The sequence below is a fragment of the Xyrauchen texanus genome, chromosome 9, assembly GCF_025860055.1.
Source record: "Xyrauchen texanus isolate HMW12.3.18 chromosome 9, RBS_HiC_50CHRs, whole genome shotgun sequence".
Classification (NCBI taxonomy): Eukaryota; Metazoa; Chordata; class Actinopteri; order Cypriniformes; family Catostomidae; genus Xyrauchen; species Xyrauchen texanus.
In genome coordinates this window covers 38,646,186-38,671,817 of record NC_068284.1, presented here as the reverse complement: position 1 = coordinate 38,671,817, position 25,632 = coordinate 38,646,186, and the positions used below count along the sequence as shown (strand labels likewise).

At 41.1% G+C, this 25,632-nt stretch overlaps 1 protein-coding gene across 2 annotated transcripts in view; it reads left to right on the top strand.

The window, feature by feature from the left end:
* LOC127649767 (adenylate cyclase type 8-like) overlaps positions 1–25,632 on the top strand; it is a 66,076-nt gene that overhangs the window by 20,774 nt on the left and 19,670 nt on the right. Inside the window, exons 5-8 of one of the 2 annotated variants that reach the window (XM_052134995.1) lie at positions 5,376–5,503; positions 6,337–6,495; positions 7,040–7,310; positions 24,146–24,343. In XM_052134995.1, the coding sequence (XP_051990955.1) occupies positions 5,376–5,503; positions 6,337–6,495; positions 7,040–7,310; positions 24,146–24,343 (756 nt within the window). The remainder of the gene's footprint in view (positions 1–5,375; positions 5,504–6,336; positions 6,496–7,039; positions 7,311–24,145; positions 24,344–25,632) is intronic. The other variant, XM_052134997.1, reaches the window with a different exon arrangement.

Genomic DNA, 25,632 nt, shown 5'->3' with positions numbered 1-25,632 from the left:
AGCTATCTACGTGCTGATATACTATAGGCTTCTATTGTTTTTATATAAAGCGAATTAAATGAACTATAGACTAACCCAAACCCTACACTTAACCCTTAAAGAAAACTTTGCATTTGTAAAATTTTCAAAAACAGTATATCTTGTATTTATAAATCTATTTTACAATTAATGAAGTCCCTGGATGTCATCAGAGGGGGGTATTGTTAGATTTAGCTCACTTTTGGGGACAATTTTGTCTGTAAACTATAGCAAAGTACATGAACACACACAGAGATGCGGCAGATCATCGGTATTATTAAAAAAAATGTATGTGGCTGTGGGAGGCAATAAATACATTATGAAATATATTAAACTCTGTCCTCATGCCGAGCGTCTCTGTGGTTTAGCTGTGCTGTGGTATTATCTTCAATAATCTTATTCATGAGTCAGTACAATAATCATTGGAGTTTAACCAACCATGAAGTGGCTCACTGATGCATAATGCAGATATTCTAATGTGGCATATGTGTGCGTGCAAATGGTTGTATCAGTATGTCATATTTGAATATCCTTGTGTCCTTGTGTGAGTTTGCAGTCACACTGATTTAAGCAGGCCTTGCTAATACTCTGTGTTGTATTCAGTTCTGCAGCACTGTTTATCAGGATGAACAGTATTAATTTTCTCTCCCGAGGGCAATGTTTACTCAGCGATGCCACGTGTTTGCTGTTAGTGCCGTAATGGCTAACTGCATGATTGAGCCATCACTTTTAAATGTTTTTGATTACTTGCATCCTCCTGGCATATTCTGACAGCACTTTAAACTCCTGTCTTTTACTAGCATTATCTTTCACAAATCTGTCTCGCTCTGGCTCTATTTGTCTATTATGCACTTATGATGCCTAATGGGAAATGTGCATTAAATCTAGAATCAAGAATAGAATAGAATCAAGGAACATTTTCCTCCTCCACAAATAAAAAGTACACTATGTTGTTACCATGTTTTTTTTGGACATGTCCCATTGTAGTACCATGTAAATACCATGTTATGTTTATATTTATGCATTTGGAAGACACGTTTACCCAAACGATATACAGCATATTTAAAGTATATATTTAACACTACTATATGTTCCTTAGGATTTGAACCCATGACCTGGGCTAGCCAGCAACATGCTCAACCAGTCAGGAATCTTGGCATACAAGAACAGTAATCATGCAGTACTATGGTATATATCAAAGTATCAGTGGTGGCTCAGTGGTTGAGGCTCAGGGTTACTGACCAGAAGGTTGAGGGTTCAAGCCCCAGCACCATCAAGATGCAACTGTTGGGCCCTTGAGCAAGGCACTTAACTTGCTCCGGGGGGATTGTCCCTGTAATAAGTGCACTGTAAGTCGCTTTGGATAAAAGCGTCTGCCAAATGCATAAATGTAAATGTAAGCATATTTCATGATAATTCAAGGCAAAGCAAAGCAAAGCAAGGCAAGATTATTTATATAGCACATTTCATACACAATAGCAATTCAAAGTACATCACAAAAAATAAATACAGATAAAGAAAATACAAGATCAAATAAATGTTAAAGCCAATTAAGAAAAAGAAACAAGAATAAAAAGTTATAAAATAAGTAAAAAAAGCAAAAATTATTTACATAAAAAATAAAAAAAATAATGCAATGCAATCAATAAGTGCAGCACAGTGCTCAGTAAAAACAATGCACCACTAAACCAAGGTGTTTTCAGTCTGGACTGTATGTGGCTACTGTTTGTGGCAATTATCTGTATCTGTATTTGTTACTATGACAAAATTATTTGTATCTGTTTCTGTATTCGGATAGAACCGGATGTGGGTATGGCTTGAAACTCATTTTAAAATGTTACTCTCTTACATTTATAGTTTCTGTATATAGAAATATGCCTCAGATAGGCCTATTTATATTATTATTATTATTATTATTACAACTATTGTTATTAATAATAATTATTATAGCCTAATAATAATTATTACTATTTAATTATATTACTTTTAATCTTTATATTTATCTCTCCAGATGAAGCTGGTCATGTAGGTTACATTAACTATGGAATATGTTTTTAACTTTGATTTCTCCTGGTATTTCTGACATTAACATCTAAGTATAACAATGTTATTCTGGAGGCACGAGGTGTCAAGTAATTTTGAAAGGTCAAGCGCACATTTTGTAGTGAATATTAAATAGCCTACAAATACAAACATTATAAGAAATGAGAAAAAATTATTAAACCTATGAACAGGTGAAAGCACAGTAAATCTATATCAGAAAGTCTCATGGTAGGCTACGCTCTAGGCTTATTTTGTGTGCACATATCTTAAAATAATGTGGAGGACATAATTATTTAGTTAAGTTACATGTGCAGAATTAGCTAAATGAAGTGGAATAAATAGCAAGAGCGAGCCTCTATACATTTCTAGAATAATTCTAAATGTAACTTGCAGCCAGTGTAACGACATGAGGACGGGAGTAATATGCTCAGATTTTTGGTCTGGATGAGAATGCTGGCAGCAGCATTCTGAATGAGCTGCAGGTGTCTAATGGTCTTTTTGGGAGTGCCAGTCAGGAGTCCATTGCATTAGTCCCCCCTACTGGTGATGAATGCACAAATAAGTTTCTTTTGACTGGATACAAAACATCTCATTCTTGCTAGATTTTTGAGATGATAGTAGGATGATTTAGTTATTGCTGTGATATGACTTAAACTAAGGTCTGACTCCAAAATGACACCAAAATTCCTTATTGATTCTTTAGACCCTTGGAGTCAAAGTATGTGTTCACTTTGTGAATTTTGCCCTTCTTGCTTCAATACACTGTTTTGTTTATGGCGCACATATTGTAACACTACAATTTAACACTATTCTGTATGTTTATATCCATTCAATTTGCCCTCAATTTGGTGTTGATTATGTAAAAGGCATTCAGTTAGCCTGTGGCAATGACCATTAGTGCTTCAAACGTGTTTTCATGAGTCTGTCCAGAGCTAATCGATCTGTAGGTGGTGTTTTTTTTTTTATTGTTTTGTTCTTTTTGCAACTGACAAATGACTCTTTCGAGCGGAACAACACTTTGTTTCCATACAACAGTTTACTGAGCTGTGAAAAGACATTAATACGGCAGTAGGCATGAGTACTGGATCTCAGAGAGACAGAATGAGTGAGTGGCAGCCTTATAATTACCACCCTCTCTGAGCTCTACACAAATGCCTGACTGGTTGAGAGATAACTAACACAGATATCGACTGCAATATATATCACAGGTTGATTAGACTGGCATTATAAACACTCTCACAAACATTCATTTGCATTTATATATTTGGCCGATGCTTTAATCCAGAGCGGCAATGCATTCAAAGTATACATTTATCAGAATGTGTGTTCCCTGGGAAATTAAACCCATGATCCTTTGCTAGCGCCATGCTTAAACATTTGAACTACAGGAACACAGGGATATTATAAGAATACATTCAAACAAATTTGCATTTTAATCTTAAATTATACATTTATAAATTTCTTGATAATACATGACTACATATGTTTGATAAAAGTAAATATATGTTGACTTTTGGGTGAAGAATGTGGGGTTCTATTATGTTATTAAAAACGCTGACTACCACCCCTGTCTTCTAAGCAACCAAATTGGCCTGGTTGCTAGGGAGGGTAGAGTCACATGGGGTAACCTTCTTGTGGTTGCTATAATGGGTGGTTTTCACTCTCTGTGGGGCGCATGGTGAGTTGTGCGTGGATGCCGCAGAGAATAGCATGAAGCCTCCACGCTTGCTATATCTTCGCGGCAACACGCTCAACAAGCCACGTGATAAGATGCGCGGATTGATGGTCTCAGACACGGAGGCAACTGAGATTTGTCCTCTGCCATCTGGATTGAGGCCAGTCACTACACCACCACAAGTACTTAGTCTAACACATTGGGAATTCCAAATTGGGGAGAAAAGGAAAAAAAATAAAAAATAAATAAAAAAATACATATAAAATGCAATTCACACAAAATAATTCCTTGAATTCATATCTACTATGATGAACTTGTTTTCAATTTCTGAGTTAAAAGTCTTTTTTATATTTATTCTGGGGATTAAACTAAATAATAAAAAAAATAAAGAAGGCTTGAGTAGTGCAGAAATATCATTTATCATTATTTATCAGTGTAGGTGGAGTAACCAACATGCAGGTAGCCATTTTGTTGTCATGTGACAAGAAATCCATAAAACAAATAGGGCCTCTTTAGACCCTTATCACAGTGTGTGAAGTTTTTTAAAAGTTGGCATTTTTTGAAAAGGCACATTTTGCTCAGATCAAATGGAGTAACCCAAAGAAAACGTTTTAATTAGGGCTGTCAATTGATTACAATTTTTAATTGAATTAATTACATGGTGTCTTGATAATTAATAACGATTAATCACATATACAAATATTTGCAGAGAAAGCCCCTCATATAACAATAACTCAATATATAATGATGAAATAATGATAGTTATCTTTAAATATTTAAACATATATATATATATATATATATATATATATATATATATATATATATATATATATATATATATAAACATATTCAGATAATTAAAATGCATTACATTCTTGTGGCAGAAGAGTTCATCATTATTAAGACAATACAAAAAGACACTTTAGAATACAATGTATTGTTTACTACCATATTATTGAACATTAGTCAATCAGTGGCATACAGTTCACAGCAATCCATTTCACAAGTGAATTTGTCAATCAGTTGGCGATTTATTATGAGGGCTTTTTTAAGGTTCCGTCAATGAACAGCTGTGTCAGACATGCTTGTGTAGCGTCATGGATGCGTTGCATCATAAACATAAACTTTTTAGGTCACTGTGTCAAGTTAAATATAGTTTAATACTTATAACACATCTTGAGATCCCTTAGTTCGGATTTGCGCTCCATCAAGTGTTTTGAACGCAAGAACGTAACGTGTTCTGCTGCTCAAGGGTGTTTTTCTTCACTATATAAACTGCGCATTGCCACGCATCTGCAGTTTCACTTACTGCCATCTGGAGTAAACAGATGGTACTACAAGCTTGCATTTCTCAAGGTGCATGGAAAATATATAAATACCTTTTACTTGATGGTTACACCGCTTGACATTTTAAAGTCATAAAAAGTTATTTTTTAAGGAAATTCTATGTTCCATTTAAATTCTAATGTTTTTCAAAACCAATTATTGCATTTCTATGAACTTGATGCATGTGTTTTAAACTAGATATTTAAAACACATATATAGGGATATTTATCAACCTTATTTGTCAATGACAATTTTACCTAAATTGAGCTAAACTTCACTTCACTTCTCTTCTCTTCTCTTCTCTTCTTAGGAGCATCACTGTCTGAGGATCAAGATATTGGGGGATTGCTATTATTGTGTTTCTGGCCTCCCTGAGCCCAGACCAGATCACGCCCACTGCTGTGTTGAGATGGGCCTCAGCATGATCAAAACCATCAGGTAATCCTTCATTTCAATGATTACACCTGATAAGTAACACTGAAATAATGATTCAACATCCCAATTATCATGTTACGGAGCAAGAGAAAGATTTGTATTGTTCACAGAATTCATCAGAGGTTTTATTGCTCAAACAGACATAAATGGGACAATTGTTGATATATCTGTACACTTAGAATGTTAAAGCTATAAAAAATAATAGTGATATCATAGTGTAGATGATGTGGTCTTGGAAGTATTTGATGAGAAATATTTGAGTTCATTTTAAAATCTCTTGACGTTTAATAGCAGACTTTGCTATCTTGGCAAATCTGGGCACAGTTTGTGAAAAATGTTTATATCTCTTCTGAAGAGGAGACACAGTGAGATTAATGCGGTCTTGTCTCAGGAGCACAATACATGTATAGATTTTAAACAGTTGAAGTATATGTTGTTCACAGCAATGTAAATGTGTGTGAGGGAGTGAAAGAGAGAGAGAGAGAGAGAGAGAGATGGTGGTGGGTGGGGGTGGGGTGTTTGTGTGTGCTGCACTAACAGTCAGATATCACCACTCACATTACCACTCAACACATACAGCACTGATAATGTGACCTTGATTCATCGTTCTATAAACAGCCACTAACTTCTGCCTGTTACCCCAGTCAGGAGTAATAGTATCATGCATTTCTTTCTAACTCATGAATCCAGTCTCTGTCTGTCTGTCTGTCTGTCTATCTATCTGTCTAGTCTGTCTCTCTGTCTGTCTGTCTGTCTGCCTTTCTGTCTGTCTGTACATCAATCCATCCATGTATCTTACTTTATCCTGATCTTCTTTACTGTATGTGTGTGTTTAGGTATGTGCGCTCACGTACAAAACATGACATTGACATGCGTATTGGAATCCACTCTGGCTCAGTTCTATGTGGAGTTCTCGGCCTACGGAAATGGCAGTTCGATGTCTGGTCCTGGGATGTTGACATAGCCAACAAACTGGAATCAGGGGGCATACCTGGGTAAGACACACACACACACACACACACACACACACACACACACACACACACACTCACTCACACTCACACTCTATCTGATGATTAGATGAAAGGGTGGAAAATATAGTATGATTATCAATTTGCTCTCTCAAACACACTCAGCCATAATTACTGCAGTGCTTAACCCTCAGTGTGCATGTGTGGAAGCAAGAGCTTTCATGGATATTTTCCATTCTCATGCAATCCCTGTTGAAAAGACCAGCATGTGATGTGTTTTTGATATGGGTCTTCACCAAAAGATGACTTTCAGACTTTTTTATCGTGCTGAATCAGCGAGATTTCATAGATTTTTGCCATGACCATGTTGGTCCACCGGCTAGATCAGCACTAACCAGCATTATCCAACCTGAACCAACATGGAAGTTCATTCTGCTGTCATTTTAGCAGGAATATTGTGTGTGTGGTGGAAGTTAATTAAGTTTTTAATACTGAATGTGAAAGTCTTATGTAGTTGTCTTGTTTTCAATGCGTGAGATGAAACTCTTGTATATTTCGACTCCTTCAGGAGGATCCACATCTCCAAAGCAGCGCTAGACTGTCTGAATGGTGACTACGAGGTGGAAGAGGGTCATGGGAAAGACCGTAACGACTTCCTGCGCAGACACAACATCGAGACCTTCCTGATCAAACAGCCGGAGGAGAGCCTGCTCACCTTGCCCGAGGACATCATGAAAGATTCCATCAACCAATCAGATCACAGACCCTCCAACACTTCCTTCACAGAGGGAACATGGAGCCCTGAACTTCCCTTCCATAACATAGTGGGCAAACAGAATGTGAGTGCAACTCACAAACCAAACCCACACACACGCAAACAACCATAAACATGCACAATCAACACATAAACACACACTCAGGAATCCTACACAGCATGCAATTAGAGCTTATAGGGATAGTTCACCCAAAAATGATAATTCTGTAATTTACTCGCCCTTCAAACCTGTATGACTTTCTTTCTTTTGTGGAACACAAAGGGAGGTGTTGGGCACTATGTTAGTTCCAATCACAATTCACTTTCGCTGCATCTTTTTCCTCACAATGAAAGTTAATGGTGACTGAGGCTAAAATTCTGCCAAACATCTCCCTTTGTGTTTCACAGAAGAAAGAAAGACATTTAGGTTAGGAACTACACAAGGCTGAGTAAATAATGACTGAACCACCCTTTAAATAGATGTTCTGTTTATATTCACTGCACTTGTCATTTAGTGTGAACTCTTGATTTAAAGGAATATTTTGGGTTTAATACAAGTTAATTACCACAACAATTATTTAGACTAATTCCTCCATTTCTTTAAAAAAAGAAAAAATCAGGGTTACAGTGAGGCACTTACAATGGAAATTAATGACCAAGTTTTGGAGGGTTTAAAGACATGAAGCTTGTAATTTTATAAAAGCACTAACATTAATTCTTCTGTTAAAACTTGTGTATTATTTTAACGTTTATGGATTGTCCCCATTTGCTTCCATTGTAAGTGCCTCAATGTAACCCACATTTTTTCAAGAAAAGTAGGGACACATTTTTTTATTTTTGTGGTAATCAACATTATGCTGCAAATGCTGTTAACTGAGCTTAACGTGTACTGAACCCAGAATATTCCTTTTACTCCACATCTCTCCATTTTATCTTGTGTTATGTTTGCATGATTTCAGTTTGTATTTATTTGTTATGGATGGTTGTTTAAATGTGTTGTTTTGTATATGGTAATCTGGTTGGTAAGGCACATGTACTGTAACTCATCTTCTGTACATGAAGAGGAAGCTGTTTTGAGATTTTAGGTCTTTTACATACATAGATAAGCAGAATATTTCACACTAAGTTCATGTGCTCCAAAAAAGAAAAGAAAAAAGGGTTTAAAACACTGTTCCTGCCTTACAGCAAGGGTATGAAATTAGCACCTGCCTAATGCAGCTATTTGTTGCTCATCTACCCGCCACTGTGGCGGGCGAACTTTAAGACATCTTAGAGTGAAATATAACAAAAAATGCTGTTACAAACCTTGATATTTTGAAGAACAGTGAAAAGAAATGCTGTCAATTCGCATACCTGATTTGCTGTGTATTCAGAGGGTCATTCGTGATTTGGGGCTAAGCACGCTGTATGAGTGTGTCTAGTGGAACGTGCAGAAACGTCCTTTCATTTTCAACTGCTTTATTTTCTTTTACAAAAGTAACAGTCAGTATCTGGTGTGGCCACCAACTGCATTAAGTACTGCAGTGCATCTCCTCCTCATGGACTGCACCTGATTTGCCAGTTCTTGCTGTGAGATGTTACCCCATACTTGAAAGTTCCCGGACATTTCTGGGGGGAATGACCCTAGCCCTCACCCTCCGATTCAACAGGTCCTAGACAGGCTGAATGGGATTGAGATCCGGGCTCTTCGCTGGCCATGGCTGAACATTAATTTTCCTGTCTTGCAGGAAATCACACACAGAACGAGCAGTATGGCTTGTGGCATTGTCATGCTGGAGGGTCATGTCAGGATGAGCCTGCTGGAAGAGTTCCACATGAGGGAGGAAGATGTCTTCCCTGTAACGCACAGCATTGAGATTGCCTGCAATAACAACAAGCTCAGTCCAATGATGATGGGACACACCGCCCTAGACCATGACGGACCCTCCACCTCCAAATAGATCCCACTCCAGAGCCTCGGTGTAACGCTCATTTCTGATAAACTCATGATAAACGTGAGTCTGACCATCACCACTGGTGAGAAAACCGTGACTTGTCAGTGAAAGACAGCTGATCTTCCTTGCAGTGGCAAACCACATTAACAACACATGCACAGAATCGGTACATCCGAATATCACACCTGCGGGACAGGTACAGGATGGCAACAACAGCCTGAGTTACACCAGGAATGCACAATCCCTCCATGAGTGCTCAGACTGCCCGCAATAGGCAGAGAGGTTGGACTGAGGGCTTGTAGGCCTGTTGTAAGGCAGGTCCTTACCAGACATCACCGGCAACAATGTCACCTATGAGCGCAAACCCACCTTCGCTGGACAAGACAGGACTGGCAAAAAGTTCTCTTCACTGACGAGTCGCGGTCTTGTCTCACCAGGGGTGATGGTCAGACTCACGTTTATCATTGAAGGAATCCTCCTCCCTCGTGTGGTACCCTTCCTGCAGGCTCATCCTGACATGGGTGGCTGTGGCTCAGATGGTAGAGCGGGTCGGCCACTAATCGTAGGGTTGATGGTTCGAATCCCGGCCCACAAGACTCCACATGCTGAAGACACTGAACCCCAAGTTGTTCCAATGGCAGGCTAGCTCCTTGCATGTGTATGAATGTGTGTGTGAATGGGTGAATGAATCACAGTGTAAAGCGGTTTGAATACTGTTAAGGTTAAAAAGGTGCTATATAAGTGCAGACCACTTACCATGTTACCATTTACATGAGCAAGACTCTCCAGCAAGACAATGCCACCAGCCAAACTGCTCTTTCTGTGCATAATTTCCAGCAAGACAGGAATGTCAGTATTCTGCCATGGCCAGCGAAGAGCACGGATCTCAATCCCATTAAACACGTCTGGGTCCTGTTGGATCGGAGGGTGAGGGCTAGGACATTCCCCCCAGAAATGTCCGGGAAATTGCAAGTGCCTTGGTGGAAGTGTGGGTTAAAATCTCACAGCAAGTACTGGCAAATCTGGTGCAGTCCATGAGGAGGAGATGCACTGTAGTAGTTTAATGCAGCTGGTGGCCACACCAGATACTGATTTTTACTTTTGAGTTGTTGAATCTTTTTATGTTCATGCAAATATTTACACATGTTAAGTTTGTTAACTCACACACATATGAGTCTCTAATGCATTTATTTGACTAAAATAACTGACAATTCTGCTCTAAACATCATGTTTGCACTTATAATAAATGCAAGTTAACAAAAACGATGCTCCGTTTTTTCGCACTTTAATTTTATTATACTTTTTTGCATTGATCATAATGATTGATGTCTGCAGTAATTCGGAGTCCCACTCCTCGAAATCCGAACACAATTGTTCAAAAAAGATGCATATTACCAGGTGTTAATTGTGATGGTGCCTCTAAATATAATATAATGCCAGGCAATAAATAGGGCGCACACATAGCTCGAGTGAGAGCTGCCTGTGGCAGTGGAAGGTTGAGCGAGAGCTGCCTGTGGCAGTGGCAGGTCGAGTGAGAGCTGCCTGTGGCAGTGGCAGGTTGAGCGAGAGCTGCCTGTGGCAGTGGCAGGTTGAGTGAGAGCTGCCTGTGGCAGTGGCAGGTTGAGTGAGAGCTGCCTGTGGCAGTGGCAGGTCGAATGAGAGCTGCCTGTGGCCATGGCAGGTAGAGTAAGAGCTTCCTCTGGTGGTGGCAGGTCGAGTGAGAGCTGCCTGTGGCAGTGGCAGGTCGAGTGAGAGCTGCCTTTGGGAAAGTTTAAACCTCCATGGTAGCAATGCACTGTAATCAGGGGGATGATTTAATGCTGTGCATTTGTGGCAACAACTAAAGGAGTTCCTGGTCGTGGTAATATTTTTACTGGACATTTTGTCCGACCATGTTTGAATTTGGACATTAGGACATTTTAGCGGTCAAAAACCAGTAAATACAGGCTAACGGAAACCTTGATATATATATATATATATATATATATATATATATATATATATATATATATACATACACTGTGTATATATAATATCAAAGTGGCTGGTAAAATTGTGCATTCACCTGCTACTGTGACTGGTGGCTACTGTGATTTTTTTTTTTTGCCTCAATTTACAGGTGATTCAATGGAACTTATAAAGGGATAGTTCACCCTAAAATTCTAATTTCCTCACCCATATTCCATCCCAGATGTGTATGACTGTCTTTCTTTTTTAGATTTTTAGAAGAATATCTCAGCTCTGTTGGTCCATTCAGGGTAAGTGAATGGTGGCCAGAACTTTAAACTCCAAAAAGAACGAACAGGCAGCATAAAAGTAATCCATATGACTCCAGTTGTTTAATCCATATCTTCAGAAGTGATATAATATATGTTTGTGAGAAAAAAAAATCAACATTTAAGTCCTTTTTTACCATATTTTCTCCTCCCTTCCCAGTAGGTGGCAATATGCACACAAAAAAAAGGTTAATCACCAAAAACAAAAGAAGAAGAATATTGCTATATAAGACATGGATTAAACCACTGGAGTCATGTGGATACATTTTATGAATTTATATGCTTTTTGAACCTTTAAAGTTCTGACCACCATTCACTTGCATTGAATGCACCTTCAGAGCTGAGATATTCTTCTAAATTCTTCTGTTTGTTTTCATACACATCTGGCATGGCATGAGAGTAAATTATGAGATAATCTTCTTTTTTGGATGAACTATCACTTTAACTTTCTATTTCACAGTGTTCTATAATACTGTGTGAGAAACAGCTCCAAATGATTTAGTGAGAGAGCGTTCTGAACGAATTGTACTGAATCACAAATCGATTCAGACTGTTTTGTAAGCCTGTTTGGACAATTCACTGAAAAGAACCAACTCAGAAGATTTATTCATTCACAAATTGGGCATTTCTAGTTCTTTTAAACAGCCAACAGAAATATGAGGCACATTTCATGATTGGTGAAATATTCTGAGTAAATATTTCCCAGGCCAGTCGGAGCGTTCATGGTACGCACAGTGCGTACAGCCACACAGCTGCAGGCGCCACTGCTCAGGGCTGTAGGACAGGGGCCAGTATAGAGGGTTCTCAAGGCTGTAGGGCAGGAAAAGTGCAGCTGATTATGATGCAGAATTCTCTCTTGGTGTGGGCCAAGTTGCCAGGCTGTTGCTATGGTGACGTTGTTAACATATGGGAATGTTGTCTTTGATTAATGCGGTGCTTTTGTTGCCTTTGTCATGCAGTCATCTTATCACATCAAAGAACTCTGACTGTATGACTGGCAGGGCGACCAGCCAATTATACATCAGCTGAGAGCACAAGCTTTCAGGTTGATTAGGTGCGTGTGTGTGTGTGTGTGTGTGTGCGTGGGGTGCGCACGCTCGAGCATGTCTGAGCTATTCTAGATGTGTTCAAACAGAAGTATGCTGATATGTTCATGTGTGTATGTAAGATTATAAGGCTGGTATCCATGACAACAGGAATGTCTGTAAGGCAGTAACGGGATTCTTTTTCTTCTTCTCGCTCCGTTTATCCCTCCCTCTCTTTCTATCTTATCCTCTTTCATGTGCTTTCCTTTTCTTCTCCTTTATCTCACATCCTCTCCCTCTCTTCTCAGTCACTCTCTTCAGCTTTTGTCCTCAATGACGCATTGCAGCCACTGTGTGTGTGTGTGTGTGTGTGTGTGTGAGTGTGTGTGTGTTTGTGTGTGTGTGTGTGTGTGTGTGTGTGTATGTGTGAGCGTGTATTTATCACTTTGTGGGGACCAAATGTCCCCATAAGGATAGTAAAACCCGAAAATTTTGACCTTGTGGGGACATTTTGTCGGTCCCCATGAGGAAAACAGCTTATAAATCATACTAAATTATGTTTTTTGAAAATGTAAAAATGCAGAAAGTTTTCTGTGAGGGTTAGGTTTAGGGGTAGGGTTAGGTTTAGGGGATAGAATATAAAGTTTGTACAGTATAAAAACCATTATGTCTATGGAAAGTCCCCATAAAACATGGAAACACAACATGTGTGTGTGTGTGTGTGTGTGTGTGTGTGTGTGCGGCGCGCGTGTGTGTGCGCTTGTGTTTGTGTGAGTTTTTTAGGGAGTGTATGGGTTTTTGGGTGTGTGTTCTGCTGAAGGATCGTTTTGTTAATGGATTTAGTCCTTGTTTTGTGTGCAGTCCAAAATTTTATGGAGATCCTTACATTCACAACCACACATAAACACTGCAACCTGAGAGTGTTCACTCAGGAGTTCAAAGGGATAGTTCACCCAAAAATGAAAAAGCTGTCTTTATTTACTCACCCTACTATTGTTTCATGACTTTCTTCAGTCTCAGCCACCAGTCACTTTCATTATATGGGAAAAATGCAGTGAAAGTGAATGGTGACTGAGATTCTGCTTAACGTCTCTTTTTTGTTCCACAGAGGAAAGTCATACAGGTTGGGAACAACATGAGTATGAGTAAATCATGACAGAATTTTAATTTATAGGTGAACTATCCCTTTAAGAGGGACCATGTATTTGTATTTCAGAGAGAACACATTAAAAAATGATCTATTAAAAGATGTGAGTCAAAAGATAAATGGCATCTGTGTTCCGTAGACGATAAATAAATCCATAACAAGCCAAAGATCTACAATTTGTGAGCGCTTTAGGGCCTTTATAATTTTTCTTGTTTCCTAAAAGCCATCTCTAGGTAGAAGTTCTAAAACTGTGTGTTTTAGTAATGGCCCATTTTAGGACAGCTCAGATCCACACACACATACACTATAGCCAGCCCTTGGCTATTGGTGTCCCTCCATGACAGTTGGTTCAAAATACATACAATAAAGCAGAAAGAAAGTAAGCCTCTCTTCTGTCATCACCGCATTCTTGACTCATAACTTCGTCCCAACATTCATACATTTAAAGGTGCACTCAGTAATTCAATCCATTACACATTTTGTCAAATTCTGCAAATATCTCCTCACAGTCTGCTAGCTGTCCTTCTGTGGGTGGGCTGAAAACAAATCTAGTATTTGTTCACAGTCCTGGCTCTGGGACAAAAAAAAAATGGAACACACCGATCCACACAACACTACTCCAGCCAATCAGCAAAAGGAGTTGGTTCTTGCACATGCACAGGTTGGAGGGTGGGGGCAGAGCACCGGACAGGCCACCTCCGCCCTGCATGCCATGGCCCTCCTGCAGGTTCACCAGGCCAAGGCACTCAAAGATCTGCACTTGGGTAGTCCTGACCTCTACGTGTTGCAGGAACTGCGTTCCGCAACCGACTTCGCCCTCCGGGTCATAGAGCCAGAGGGCGAACCACATTCTCAATTAACAAGCAATTTCCTAATTTCCTGGGTCATCTGGCCCGCAAATGCCGTTCTCACGGCAACCCGGTGCCACACCCCGGATGTGGACACCTCGCCTCCAGACCCACAACTGCTGCCCCCCGGCCAGCCGGTTCTGACAGGTCTAGAGGATGCCTACACAGGACCTCCTCCTCAGTCACTAACCCACCCCCTGCCGGGTGCGCGGAGCAAGGTGATTGCTTCGAGTTTTCTCTCTGCACCAAAGCCTCGGGACGCACTTTTGCCTCCCGACGCGACACAACACTACCTGCTCCGCCCGCTACGAAGCCTCGTCAGGTACATCAAAAGTGATTGTCCCCCTAGTGTCCCTCGCACGGAGCTTGGACGCGTGGCTTTCACTTCCCCACCCATTGCGCTGGTTAGCCACGATCAACCGACTCGACTACGTGATTCTGTTCGCCAGGCCCCTGCCCCATTTCTGTGGCGTCTGATTTACCTCTGTGCATGGTGGAGACGCCAACACCCTACGCGTGGAGATTGCGACCCTTTTACTCAAAGGCGCGATAGAGCCTGTCCCTCTAGCCGAGATGAAGAAGGGTTTCTACAGTCTTTACTTCATCTTACCCAAGAAAGGCAGCGGCTTACGACCGATCATGGACTTGCGAGTTTTCAACTGGGCGTTAAACAAACTTCCGTTCAAAATACTCACGCAAAGACACATTCTAACTTGTGTACGGCATCAAGATTGGTTTGCAGCGGTAGACTTGAAGGACGCATACTTCCACATCTCTATCTTGCCTCGACACCGACCCTTCCTATGGTTTGCGTTCGATGGCCAGGCGCACCAGTACAAGGTCCTCCCCTTCGCGTCTTCATGAAGGTTACAGCGCCAGATTTTTAACCCCTGGACAGACCTCTGTTTTCTGCGGACAGGAGTCACCCTACAGCAGGTGTCCCAACACATTCTGGTCACCACAGACGACTCCAAATGGGGCTGGGGCACCGTGTGCAACAGGCACGCAGCCGCCAGCTCCTGGATGGGGCCCCGGCTGGGTTGGCACATCAACTGCCTAGAGTCGCTGGCTGTAATCCTTGCCCTGCGGAGGTTTCTCCTGGTACTTCAGGACAAGCACGTCTTGATTCGCTCAGACAGCACCACCACGATAGCGTACATAAATCGCCAAGGCAGCGTGCGCTCTCATCACATGTCGCAACTCGCCTGCCATCTCCTCCTTCAGAGCCAGCAGTGACTCAGGTCGTTGCGTGCCACTCATATCAGGGCAGTGGACGCACTGTCGCGACAGGGCATACTCAGCGGTGAGTGGAGGCTCCACCCCCAGGCTGTCCAGCTGATTTGGGAGCAGTTCTACAAAGCACAGGTAGACCTGTTCACTTCCCAAGAGACCTCCCACTGCCCGCTCTGGTACTCCCTAGCGGAGGCTCCCCTCGGGATAGACTCACTGGCACACAGTTAGCCCCGGGGGCTGCGCAAGTACACATTTCCCCCAGTGACTCTACTTGCACGGGTTCTATACAAGGTCAGGAAGGATGAGGAAAAAGTCACGTAGTGGCCCCCTAGTAACCCACTTGGTTCTCGGCTCTCACGCTCTTGCGACAGCCCCTCCATGGATGGGGCACCCTCTGGCATCCATGCCCAGACCTCTGGAGCCTCCACTTCACACCCAGGCCGTGTCCGCTCCTTTGCGGGTCTGAGCACACTCAACAAGAAGTGTGGCATCCTCGTGGACCCTGGCCAACGATACCTCCCTATCAGATGTTTGTAGAGCAGTGGGCTGGGCAACACCCAACACCTTCACGAGATTTTACAATCTCAGGGTTGAATTGGTCTTGTCCCGTGTTCTCTTAGGCTAGAAAAGTTTATGATGATTTTTATGGGGCATTGGGGAAGGGAACGTGCAGTCTGACGCAGCCTGTTGCTTTGGCACGCAACCTGCATCAGCAGCTCACGTACACGGTTCAGCGCATGACGTGATTGAATAGGGACACCTAGAGTCGCTTCGTTCGACACAACGTCGAAGTGAGCGACAGACAGGGAACGTCTAGTTTACTGTTGTATCCTCCGTTCCCTGATGGAGGGAATGAGACGTTGTGTCCCCCTGGCCACGACGCTGAACCGAGTCACTGTAATGGCCAAACCTTATTCTTGGCTCCTCATGTGAAAAACCTAAATGAACAGATGCAGGATTCCCTCCTTATATGTCCGCGGGAGGAACATGCAAATTCTCTCTGCCAAATTCTCATTGGCCTTTTCGCAAGTTCAGAGGTAACCGAGGCTTTCAAGAAAGTCCCCTAGTGTCGCTTCATTCGACACAAAGTCTCATTCCCTCCATCAGGGAACATAGCTTACAACAGTAACCTAGATGAACCCATATATCCTGTTGTTGTGATGTTAGATTTAGTAGCAGGAGGGTTGTGAGTGTCTGGAGTTGGTGTGCATAAAACCATCTTGCGTGCATGAATTTGGGGGTGGAGCTTCCAAAGGAACACTGAAGGGAGGAGTGTGTTTGTTTTGGCAGTTGATGTTGAATATCAACAGTGTTTCTCAGGAATCGCTGAGTGCACCTTTAACTCTCACTCGAAAGACCATGCCGGTCAACCAACATCACCAGTTAATTTTTGCTTGGAGCAGAGCATCTTTGCTCCATTAATGGTACGGCTTTGTACATGCAAAGCATTAATGTAGATCTTCTTCCAAAAAAGTTTCAACTTCTAAAGCCGATTGAGCATTTCGACAACAGATCTTGTTTACACACTCAAAAAAAAAATGCTGTCAGGTTTATGGCAAAGGCCATATGTGTAAAAGTAACTACGGAGAAGATCTCTAAGAGCTCGATTCTCTGCAACTCCTCCTGGAAATTATTCATTCTACCCTTCTCCATCCAGATCCACATTCATTTACAATTTAGTTGTTTGTATGTTTTTTCAACTGGAATCTTTCAAAAAATGCTGCTTCTTGACTGATATTCAGACTCCATAAATCTTCATGTTATAACTTTGCTGACCTCTTTAGATTTGTTTGTTGTAGTTACCAGAATCAGATTCTAGATATTGCTTATATTGTTTATTAAATGTATGTTTGTGTTTTATATAAGAAGTGTCACTGTCCCAAACAGGGCATTGAATATTTAGGTGTTTTATTCCCAACAAGTTTGTGTGATTTAGTTAGAGTTAATTTTGACACTTTAATAATGGGATTTTCGAGCAATGTGGGTGGGTGGGCTTCATTGAATTTATCTATGATTGGGAAGGTTAATGTTTTCAAAATTAATTGTATGTAACCCGCACACACAAACACAAGACGAGACAGTCACAATGTCGGAGAAAACTGCTTTATTCCAACAAAGCAGGCAACAGTACAAAAACAGGGCAAATCCAGTGAAGAATGGTCAGGGTGAGCGTTAAGTCGAAGCCGGGGAATCAAGATAGGGTAAAGGGGCAAATCCAGGAGAGAGTGGTCAACGAGAGCGTAGGGTCAAAGCCGGGGTAATAAGAATCAGCGGAACGAGTAACACTAAACAGGGGAGCTAGGGGAACACAAGAGCTGGCAAGCTAAGGGGTAAACTAGAGGAGTTCAGAACTAGACGAGACTAGCGGGGGGCAAAGACACGGGAAACTAAATACAATAACCAACAGGCGTGAGACGAAAGGGCAGTGATATATATATAGGGGAAAGTGCAGGTGTAAACAATGAAAGGTGATGAGACGAGTACAGATGAAACTAATGTGGAGATTGAGACAAGTGCAGGTGTACATAATGTTCTGGCGATTGGGAGCGGGCATGTGAGCCCGAGGAGGGAGACCTGCTACGAGCATGAGAGCTCGTAGGAGCAAAACGAGCGTGGAAGCTCGAGGGAGCAAAACGAGCGTGCGAGCTCGAGGGAGCAAAACGAGCGTGCGAGCTCGAGGGGGCGGAACGAGTGTGGAAGCTCGAGGGGGCGGAGCGAGGGAGCGGGGTTCGTGACATTGTATTCCAAAATTCAGTTACCTGCTAACCCCTCTCTTATTTCAAGCAATTTGATAGCATAGTGATGTCCTTCATTTGGAATGGCTAATGTCCCAGATTACATTTCAGTAAGTTGCATAGGCTGATTGACAATGGTGAGCTAGGCCTACCCAGGAATTTGTTTTGTTATTGTGCATTCGGTCTCAGACATTTGGCTCATTGGTCGCTTCCACCTGAGAGAGCCCCTCCCTGGTTTTGTACTGGACAGGACGTTGCCCCTATTTCACAATTGCAAAGCTTTTCTATCAAACTAATCAGACAAGTTAAGTTACATCCCGTTATCTCGCATTTGCACTCAGTAAGGACAAAAGTGTCCAGTGTTTAATATGGATATTTATTTAAATGTTGCCTCGAGCATATGGCTGAACCAAAAATTAAGTAATAATAAATCCCCTTTCTGCTGGTCAGAGTGGATTGTGAGGGAGGATAATACACTGACCTATATGAGAGTGTTGAGATCCTTTGAAAATTTGGTTCAACATTCTCAGATTTCAGTTCTTTAGGTATTTACAGCTGCGCCACCTGTTCTGTACTATTTTTGGGAGTAGCATACACCCCCCTAAAGCAGTAGATACTCTGGAAGTGGTGATTACTGCTTTTGGAAAGGTAATGAGGCATCAGTGTATTACTCCCTGCTAATTCAGAGTCTGGAGGAGGGAGCTTTAACTTCTGTCAATAGATTATGGGAGAAAGATTTAAACATGGTATTGGAGGAGGGAGTGTTGGCTAGGATAAAAAAAAAAAAGTCAAGTCTGCATCTAGAGATGCAAGGGTGCACCTTATGCAATTCAAGGTTTTACATCGATTCTATTGGACCCCCTCTAAATTGTATAAACTTGGTCATAAAGACACACCCACCTGCTGGTGATGCCAATCAGAAGATGTAGACACAACCCATTTTTTTGGTGGTGTGAAGATCCAATAATTTTGGTTGAAGGTTCAGAGGTTTATGTGTGATGTATTGGGCACCCAAATTTCATTCTGCCCCAGACTCTGTATTTTAGGTGATGGGCAGTCATCAATATAGGGGATAAACACACAAGAAATTGGGTCCTAACTAGTGTCATGATTGGCAGACAAATAGTTTTTTTAGAGAGTGTAGAGTGTAGAAAGCTGGGGAATTGGGATTTGCTTGATGGGAAATGGGGCAGCTATTTATCATTTTTGGTGGGCTCTCGGGGAGGGGTAGTGGAGAGAGAAGTTAAGTTTTAAATGTGTGTGATTGTGTATATATGATTGAGTATTTTATAATTTATATTATATTTTTTTTTAATGTTTTTTTTATTTTTTATAAACATGTGTGACCACAGGGATGTTGTTGAGGGTAAGGTTGGGGGAGGGGTAATAGTAGGGGTTAAATTTAGATTCTGTGTATATTTTTTTTCTTTTTCTTTATTATCTATGTGAATCAATAAAAAATGTTAATCAGAAGAAGTGCCACTGTGATAATAGAGAGGAGGACTACAGGAAATGAAAGTGGGGAACTGGGATTATTCTATGAAAAATCCCAATGCTAACAGCAGATTAACACAGCCTAATCTCAGCAAATTTGCCCAGCCCACATCAATTAATACAATTCTGATTAAACACATCAGTTCACACATACACTCATGCTTATACTCTGTTTATGAAGTATACAGTATTTATATTGTGAGCATGGTTATTATAGTTTGGAATTTTTAATTTAGTTTTCATTTCTATTTTATTTTCAGTTGTTTCCAATCTTTGACTGTTAGTTTTAGTTTCGGTTTAGTTTTTTCAGTGCTTTCTAGTTTCAGTTTAGTTTATTTTTTAATTTTACTATTTTATGGCTGCCAAATCTAAAACATTTACTGATATAATTTAAACATGTTTAACGTCGGTAATTAAAGGCACACACACACATTTAGAGACAATGTCATTTCAAACTTGTCACGCTACAAAACATGAGATTAATCGTGAATCATTTTAATTTACTGACAGCCCTCAAATATTTGAACAGTAATTTTCATGTTAATCTTTCTGGATAATTAAATGATTTACTTGCCTTTCCTTGTGGGTTTTGAAATATCGGATGAAATTCGAGGTTGTGGTAGTTGTATCGGATATTTTTGAATTGCATATTGTGCATCTGGCAAATCTTTTTTTATTCACACGGTCCAATTCGAAATATTTATATCCAAAGGAAATTATTTTGGGAACTCGACAATCATCTGTAATTTTGGTGCATTGTGAGCACAGCGTTAACTGCACAGATGCAGATCAGTGGTGCTGGCGGGCTTGCATTTTTGCATATATTTTTTTTACACATTTCATTACTGTTAATAATAAGTTATTGAAAATAATAATAAAAAAAACATTGTCGAGTCATGCAGTTCAAGTCAAGTCTCGAGTCACTGGTTCTCAAGTCAGACTCAAGTCAAGTATTGTAACTCTAGTCCCCCACCTCTGAAGACTACTGATGCACAACTGTCAATGTCTGATGAATGAGAAGCCCATGTAAGATTTCAAAAAGATTTCCTTACAGAAAAGACCAGCTTAGATGATCATGATACACATTGCGATACATATCGTATTATGAGGTGATTGGCAATACCCAGCCAATAAATGCATGAGTGTATGTGTGTTATTGTGAGCATTCTTACAGCTGAGTTCATGTAATTTACTTCTAGTCCATCACTAGATGAGTCACAGTTCACAGTGACCACAGGAATCCTGCTAATGGCTTTGCTAACCTCATAGAAGCTCCTCTTTAAAGATACATTCAACAGCCAAAACAAAATCAAACGTATGTGTCAGAAACTGTTTATGCAATATCATCTCCATTTGACCTGTGCTCTTGCGCTGACATATCCACAGTTAAATATATGCAAGCACAATACAACACATCACGATACAGTGCTTTCATTTTACTTCTAGTTCATCTGTGTGTTATATATATGGCCATTATTGTGTACAGCTTTAAAGAAATGTGTCTGGTGACCCTTATGGAGGTCTTCTCTCATTCTTCCATCTAATGTTATTTGACAACATCATGATGCGAACAGCTCTCTTGAAACTTTTACTCTAAGCTTGGTTGATTCTGGTGGCTTTGAACTAAACATACATATATCATTTGGAGTTAAAGCCAAAAGACTGTTTGTCATTTGACAGACATAGTTCATCTACAGCAATCGAGTACAGCGATAGCATGGACAATCCTGTTGATTTCGGATTTCACTCAAAGGCACAACACAAAAAGGTAGGAGGACCAAACCTACAATCTTTGCATAACCAGCCTGGTCCCTTAACCCTTAAATTACCACCACCCCTCATGTTACCATCTCTACTTTGGTTTTGTTGGGCAGCAGAAAATGTTTCCACATGGATATTAAACATCCTGAGCATCACAATTCATGTGTGCTTTGCCTTATGAGAAGGGACTTTCATCTTGCTCAAAATTATGGACAACAAGTAAGTTTGTTTTTATATACATGGACTCCGTTCCAAACCTCAGAGAGCTGCCTACATCGACAGCATTTTTGGGCAACATTGGCACGATTCCATAGCAAAGGTTTTGCCCTACAGTAGACCAGGGCTCTTCAAATTGTTTATTTTGGGGCCAGATTATCTAAATGAAAACTCCAGGGAGCCTAACATAATTATTAGATCTTAGTGCTTTTATCATTAATTAACTTGAAAAATGAAACACTCTTAATACTGTGTCTATGAATATTAAAACAGCTAGGACCATTCATACAATTTTTCATTTATGTCCTGATTATGGACTTTAGTATGCTTAAGGCTTGTGATATCTTTGTTCAATCTCTTTCCATATATGAACATCTCATCTATTTCATGTTTAAATCTTCTTTGTCATCTCCTCTATATTAAAAGGGGGCACTAGAAATAGGATCTTAAAATAGCTTAAAATAGGATCTGTTTTTGGAAGATGGTAGCCGGTTTGTTCCTGATCCAGGGTAATTTACTAGCTTATAACAAGTTTAAACAATATAGTTGTCAATCTGAAACATCTAGACCAGTGTTTCTTAATTCTTTCCTGGAGGACCACTAAATACACCTGGCATTAAAATGATATTGATATTGATTTAACCACTGGGGATATATGGATTACTTTTATGTGGCCTTTATGTGATTTTTGGAGCTTCAAAGGTCTGGTCACCATTCACTTGCATTGTAAGCACCAAATGAGCTGAGATACTCTTCTAAAAAACTTTGTTTGTGTTCTGCAGAAGAAAGTAAGTCATACATATTTGGGCTGGCATGAGGGTGCGAAAATGAGAGAATTTTCATTTTTGGGTGAACTATCCTTTTAAATGTGGTCAAGTGCTATCTGATTGCGATCTGATTGCCGAAAATGTATTTAAATGACAGGGTTAAATACGGCCTAACACTACACATTTTGTAGTTAATGTCTCTTTTATCTAACTTACCTGATTCTCTGCATAAAGCTGTTTAGGTGTGACGTCAATTTGTAGTCTAATTCGCTATGGTTTTCCTATTTCCTATTTTCCTATGGGTTTTTATAATGAGGTTTTTGAACTTATAAGAAAAATAAGGTCTGTGGTAAACATTAATTGATGACACGTGGATGTTTTGTTCCACAACATAAATTACACACAGTCATACCTTTTGAAGCCTACATGCATTTAAAAAAAAAGAGTATGTAATTCAATATACCTTAAAAATTCACATTTGAGGTATGACTGTGTGTAATTTATGTTGTGGAACAAAACATCCACGTATCGTTGTGACAGGGCGGAGGGCGGGGCCATGTCGTGGTCCTACATACCTGGTCACTTATCAGGCTAATTAAGCCTCCGAGAGGGATAACGGCCGATTACGGAGGATGGTGCGGGAGAGAGAGATTGTTTATGGACATGTCCGTCATGTGTGTGTGTTTGTCTTTTGTTTAAGTTAATCATTAAAATACTGTTTATATCGCCAGGCTGGTTCTCGCCTCCTCCTTTCCATTGAACTGTGTGGCAGGGTGGAGGGCAGGGCCAGGTTCTACACACCCGGTCCCTTATCAGGCTAATTAGTGAGTGGTGGAGGCGTAGTGGGCTAAAGCACATAACTGTTAATCAGAAGGTCGCTGGTTCGATCCCAACAGCCACCACCATTGTATCCTTGAGCAAGGCACTTAACTCCAGGTTGCTCCGGGGGGATTGTTTATGTAATAAGTGCACTGTAAGTCGCTTTGGATAAAAGCGTCTGCCAAATGCATTAATATAATTGTAATTAAGCCTCCGAGAGGGATAAAGGGACCGGGTGTGTAGAAACACGACCCGGCCCCGTCCTCCGCCCTGTCACAAACTGCTTTACAATTGTCAAGTAATGTTTACCACAGACCTTATTTTTCTCATAAATTCAAAACCCCCATTATAAAAACCCATAGGAAAATCACAAGGGAACCCATGGTAAATTCTCTTTTTGGACTACAAGCTGAAAAGCTCTATAGCTTAGTAGTAGAGCACCTCATGATCTGAATTGGGTGTGTCAAATAAGGGAGACAGCCAAAATGTGAAGTGTAGGTGTGTGTGTGATCGCGCGCAATACTTCTTCTAATAATTTTTTTACTTCCATTCATGTTGTGTGGAGCTCTTTGATGAACAGATATGCACACACACTGACAACACAAACTATTAAATACACTCTCCCTCTCAGACTCATGGGCGCTGCATGTGCTTTTCCTCTGTAGACTCTGGCTGCGCTCACACGTCACTCCATTAACCTGCTCCCCAACCACCTGGCTCAAGCCCTGCATGTGCGCGCCGGCTCACAGGAAATTAATGCTTGCATGCAGAGCGCCATCGCCTTGCGCAGCGGGGACAAGCTCCGCCAAGAACATATCTCGCCCTTCTCTCTCACCTTTAGAGAAGCGCTGCTGGAGCACAAGGTAGCCTGCTGCCCTCTTCCAGCCATCCTGTTCTGCCTCTATATCTCTCACCCTTTCATTCTCTTTCGCTCTTGTTTTATTGGTTTTTTGTTTTGAACCGGTGCAGGAAAAAGAGAGGAGGGGAGAGTGTTTTTATCATAAGTGAACTGAAGGTTGATGTTATGTGCTAGCAATACCAATCAATACTTCCTGGAAAGCACACACAGGCAGGTGAAACGTACACGCACAGCCATTTGAAATGTTCTCACTTAGTATAGCCTGCTGGAAAAAACAGGACAAATTAGCTTACGGTGGTCAAGCTGGTTTTTGGAATATGGTTGCTGTTTTTCGCTGGTCCGAGGTGGTCTTCCAGACCTAACAAGCTTGTCCTAGATGGTCTACCTGGGCTCAACCAATGGTAGACCAACTGATCATCCATCTACTGTAGATCTGCTTTGACCAACTTGCACCAACTGGGTGGCTCAACCAATGGTAGTCCTACTGATCAACCATCTAGATCAGCTTGAACCAGTTTAAAGGTGGTGTTTCTGAAACATGATAGCTGGTCCAAGGTGGTCTACCAGCCCTAACTAGCTTTGCTAAGATGGACTTCCTGGTCGACCTCACGCTTAACAGATGGTAGTCAAACAGATCAACCAACTAGATCAGCTTGGACCAGCTTAAAGGTTGTGTTTTTGAAACATGAAAGCTGGTCCAATGTGATCTACCAACCCTAACTAGCTCTGCCAAGATGGTCTTACTGGACAACCTCATGCTTAACAGATGGTAGTCCAACTGATCTAGCCATCTAGATCAGCTTGGACCTGCTTAAAAGTTGGTGTTTTAGAAACATGGTAGCTGGTGCAAGGTGGTCTACCAGCCCTAACTAGCTTGACCAAAATGGTTGCAACAGGGCTGGTCCTCCCCCTCCACCACCTGCAATGCGTCCGTCTGTAAAATAAAAGGGGGAGAGAATTCAGGTGTATGTAAAAGTGACCCACAACAAAGTACAGCTTTCACCTGCATAAATGCCTGTTGACACTGCTCCATCCATTGGACAGTATCTGGTGCTGCCTTTTTAGTAAGATCAGTCAGCAAGCTGGTGATGGCTGAATAATTAGGTACAAACTACGATAATAGCCAGCCAGCCCCAGGAACTGTCTTACATCCTTTTTGGTCTTAGGTCTTGGGCAGGCTACAATCACTGCAGTTTTATCAATTTGGGGCCACACCTGCCCATGGCCCAAGTGGAAGCCCAGATACCGTACCTCCACCCGCCCAGTTGCGCACTTCTTTGGGTTTGCCATGAG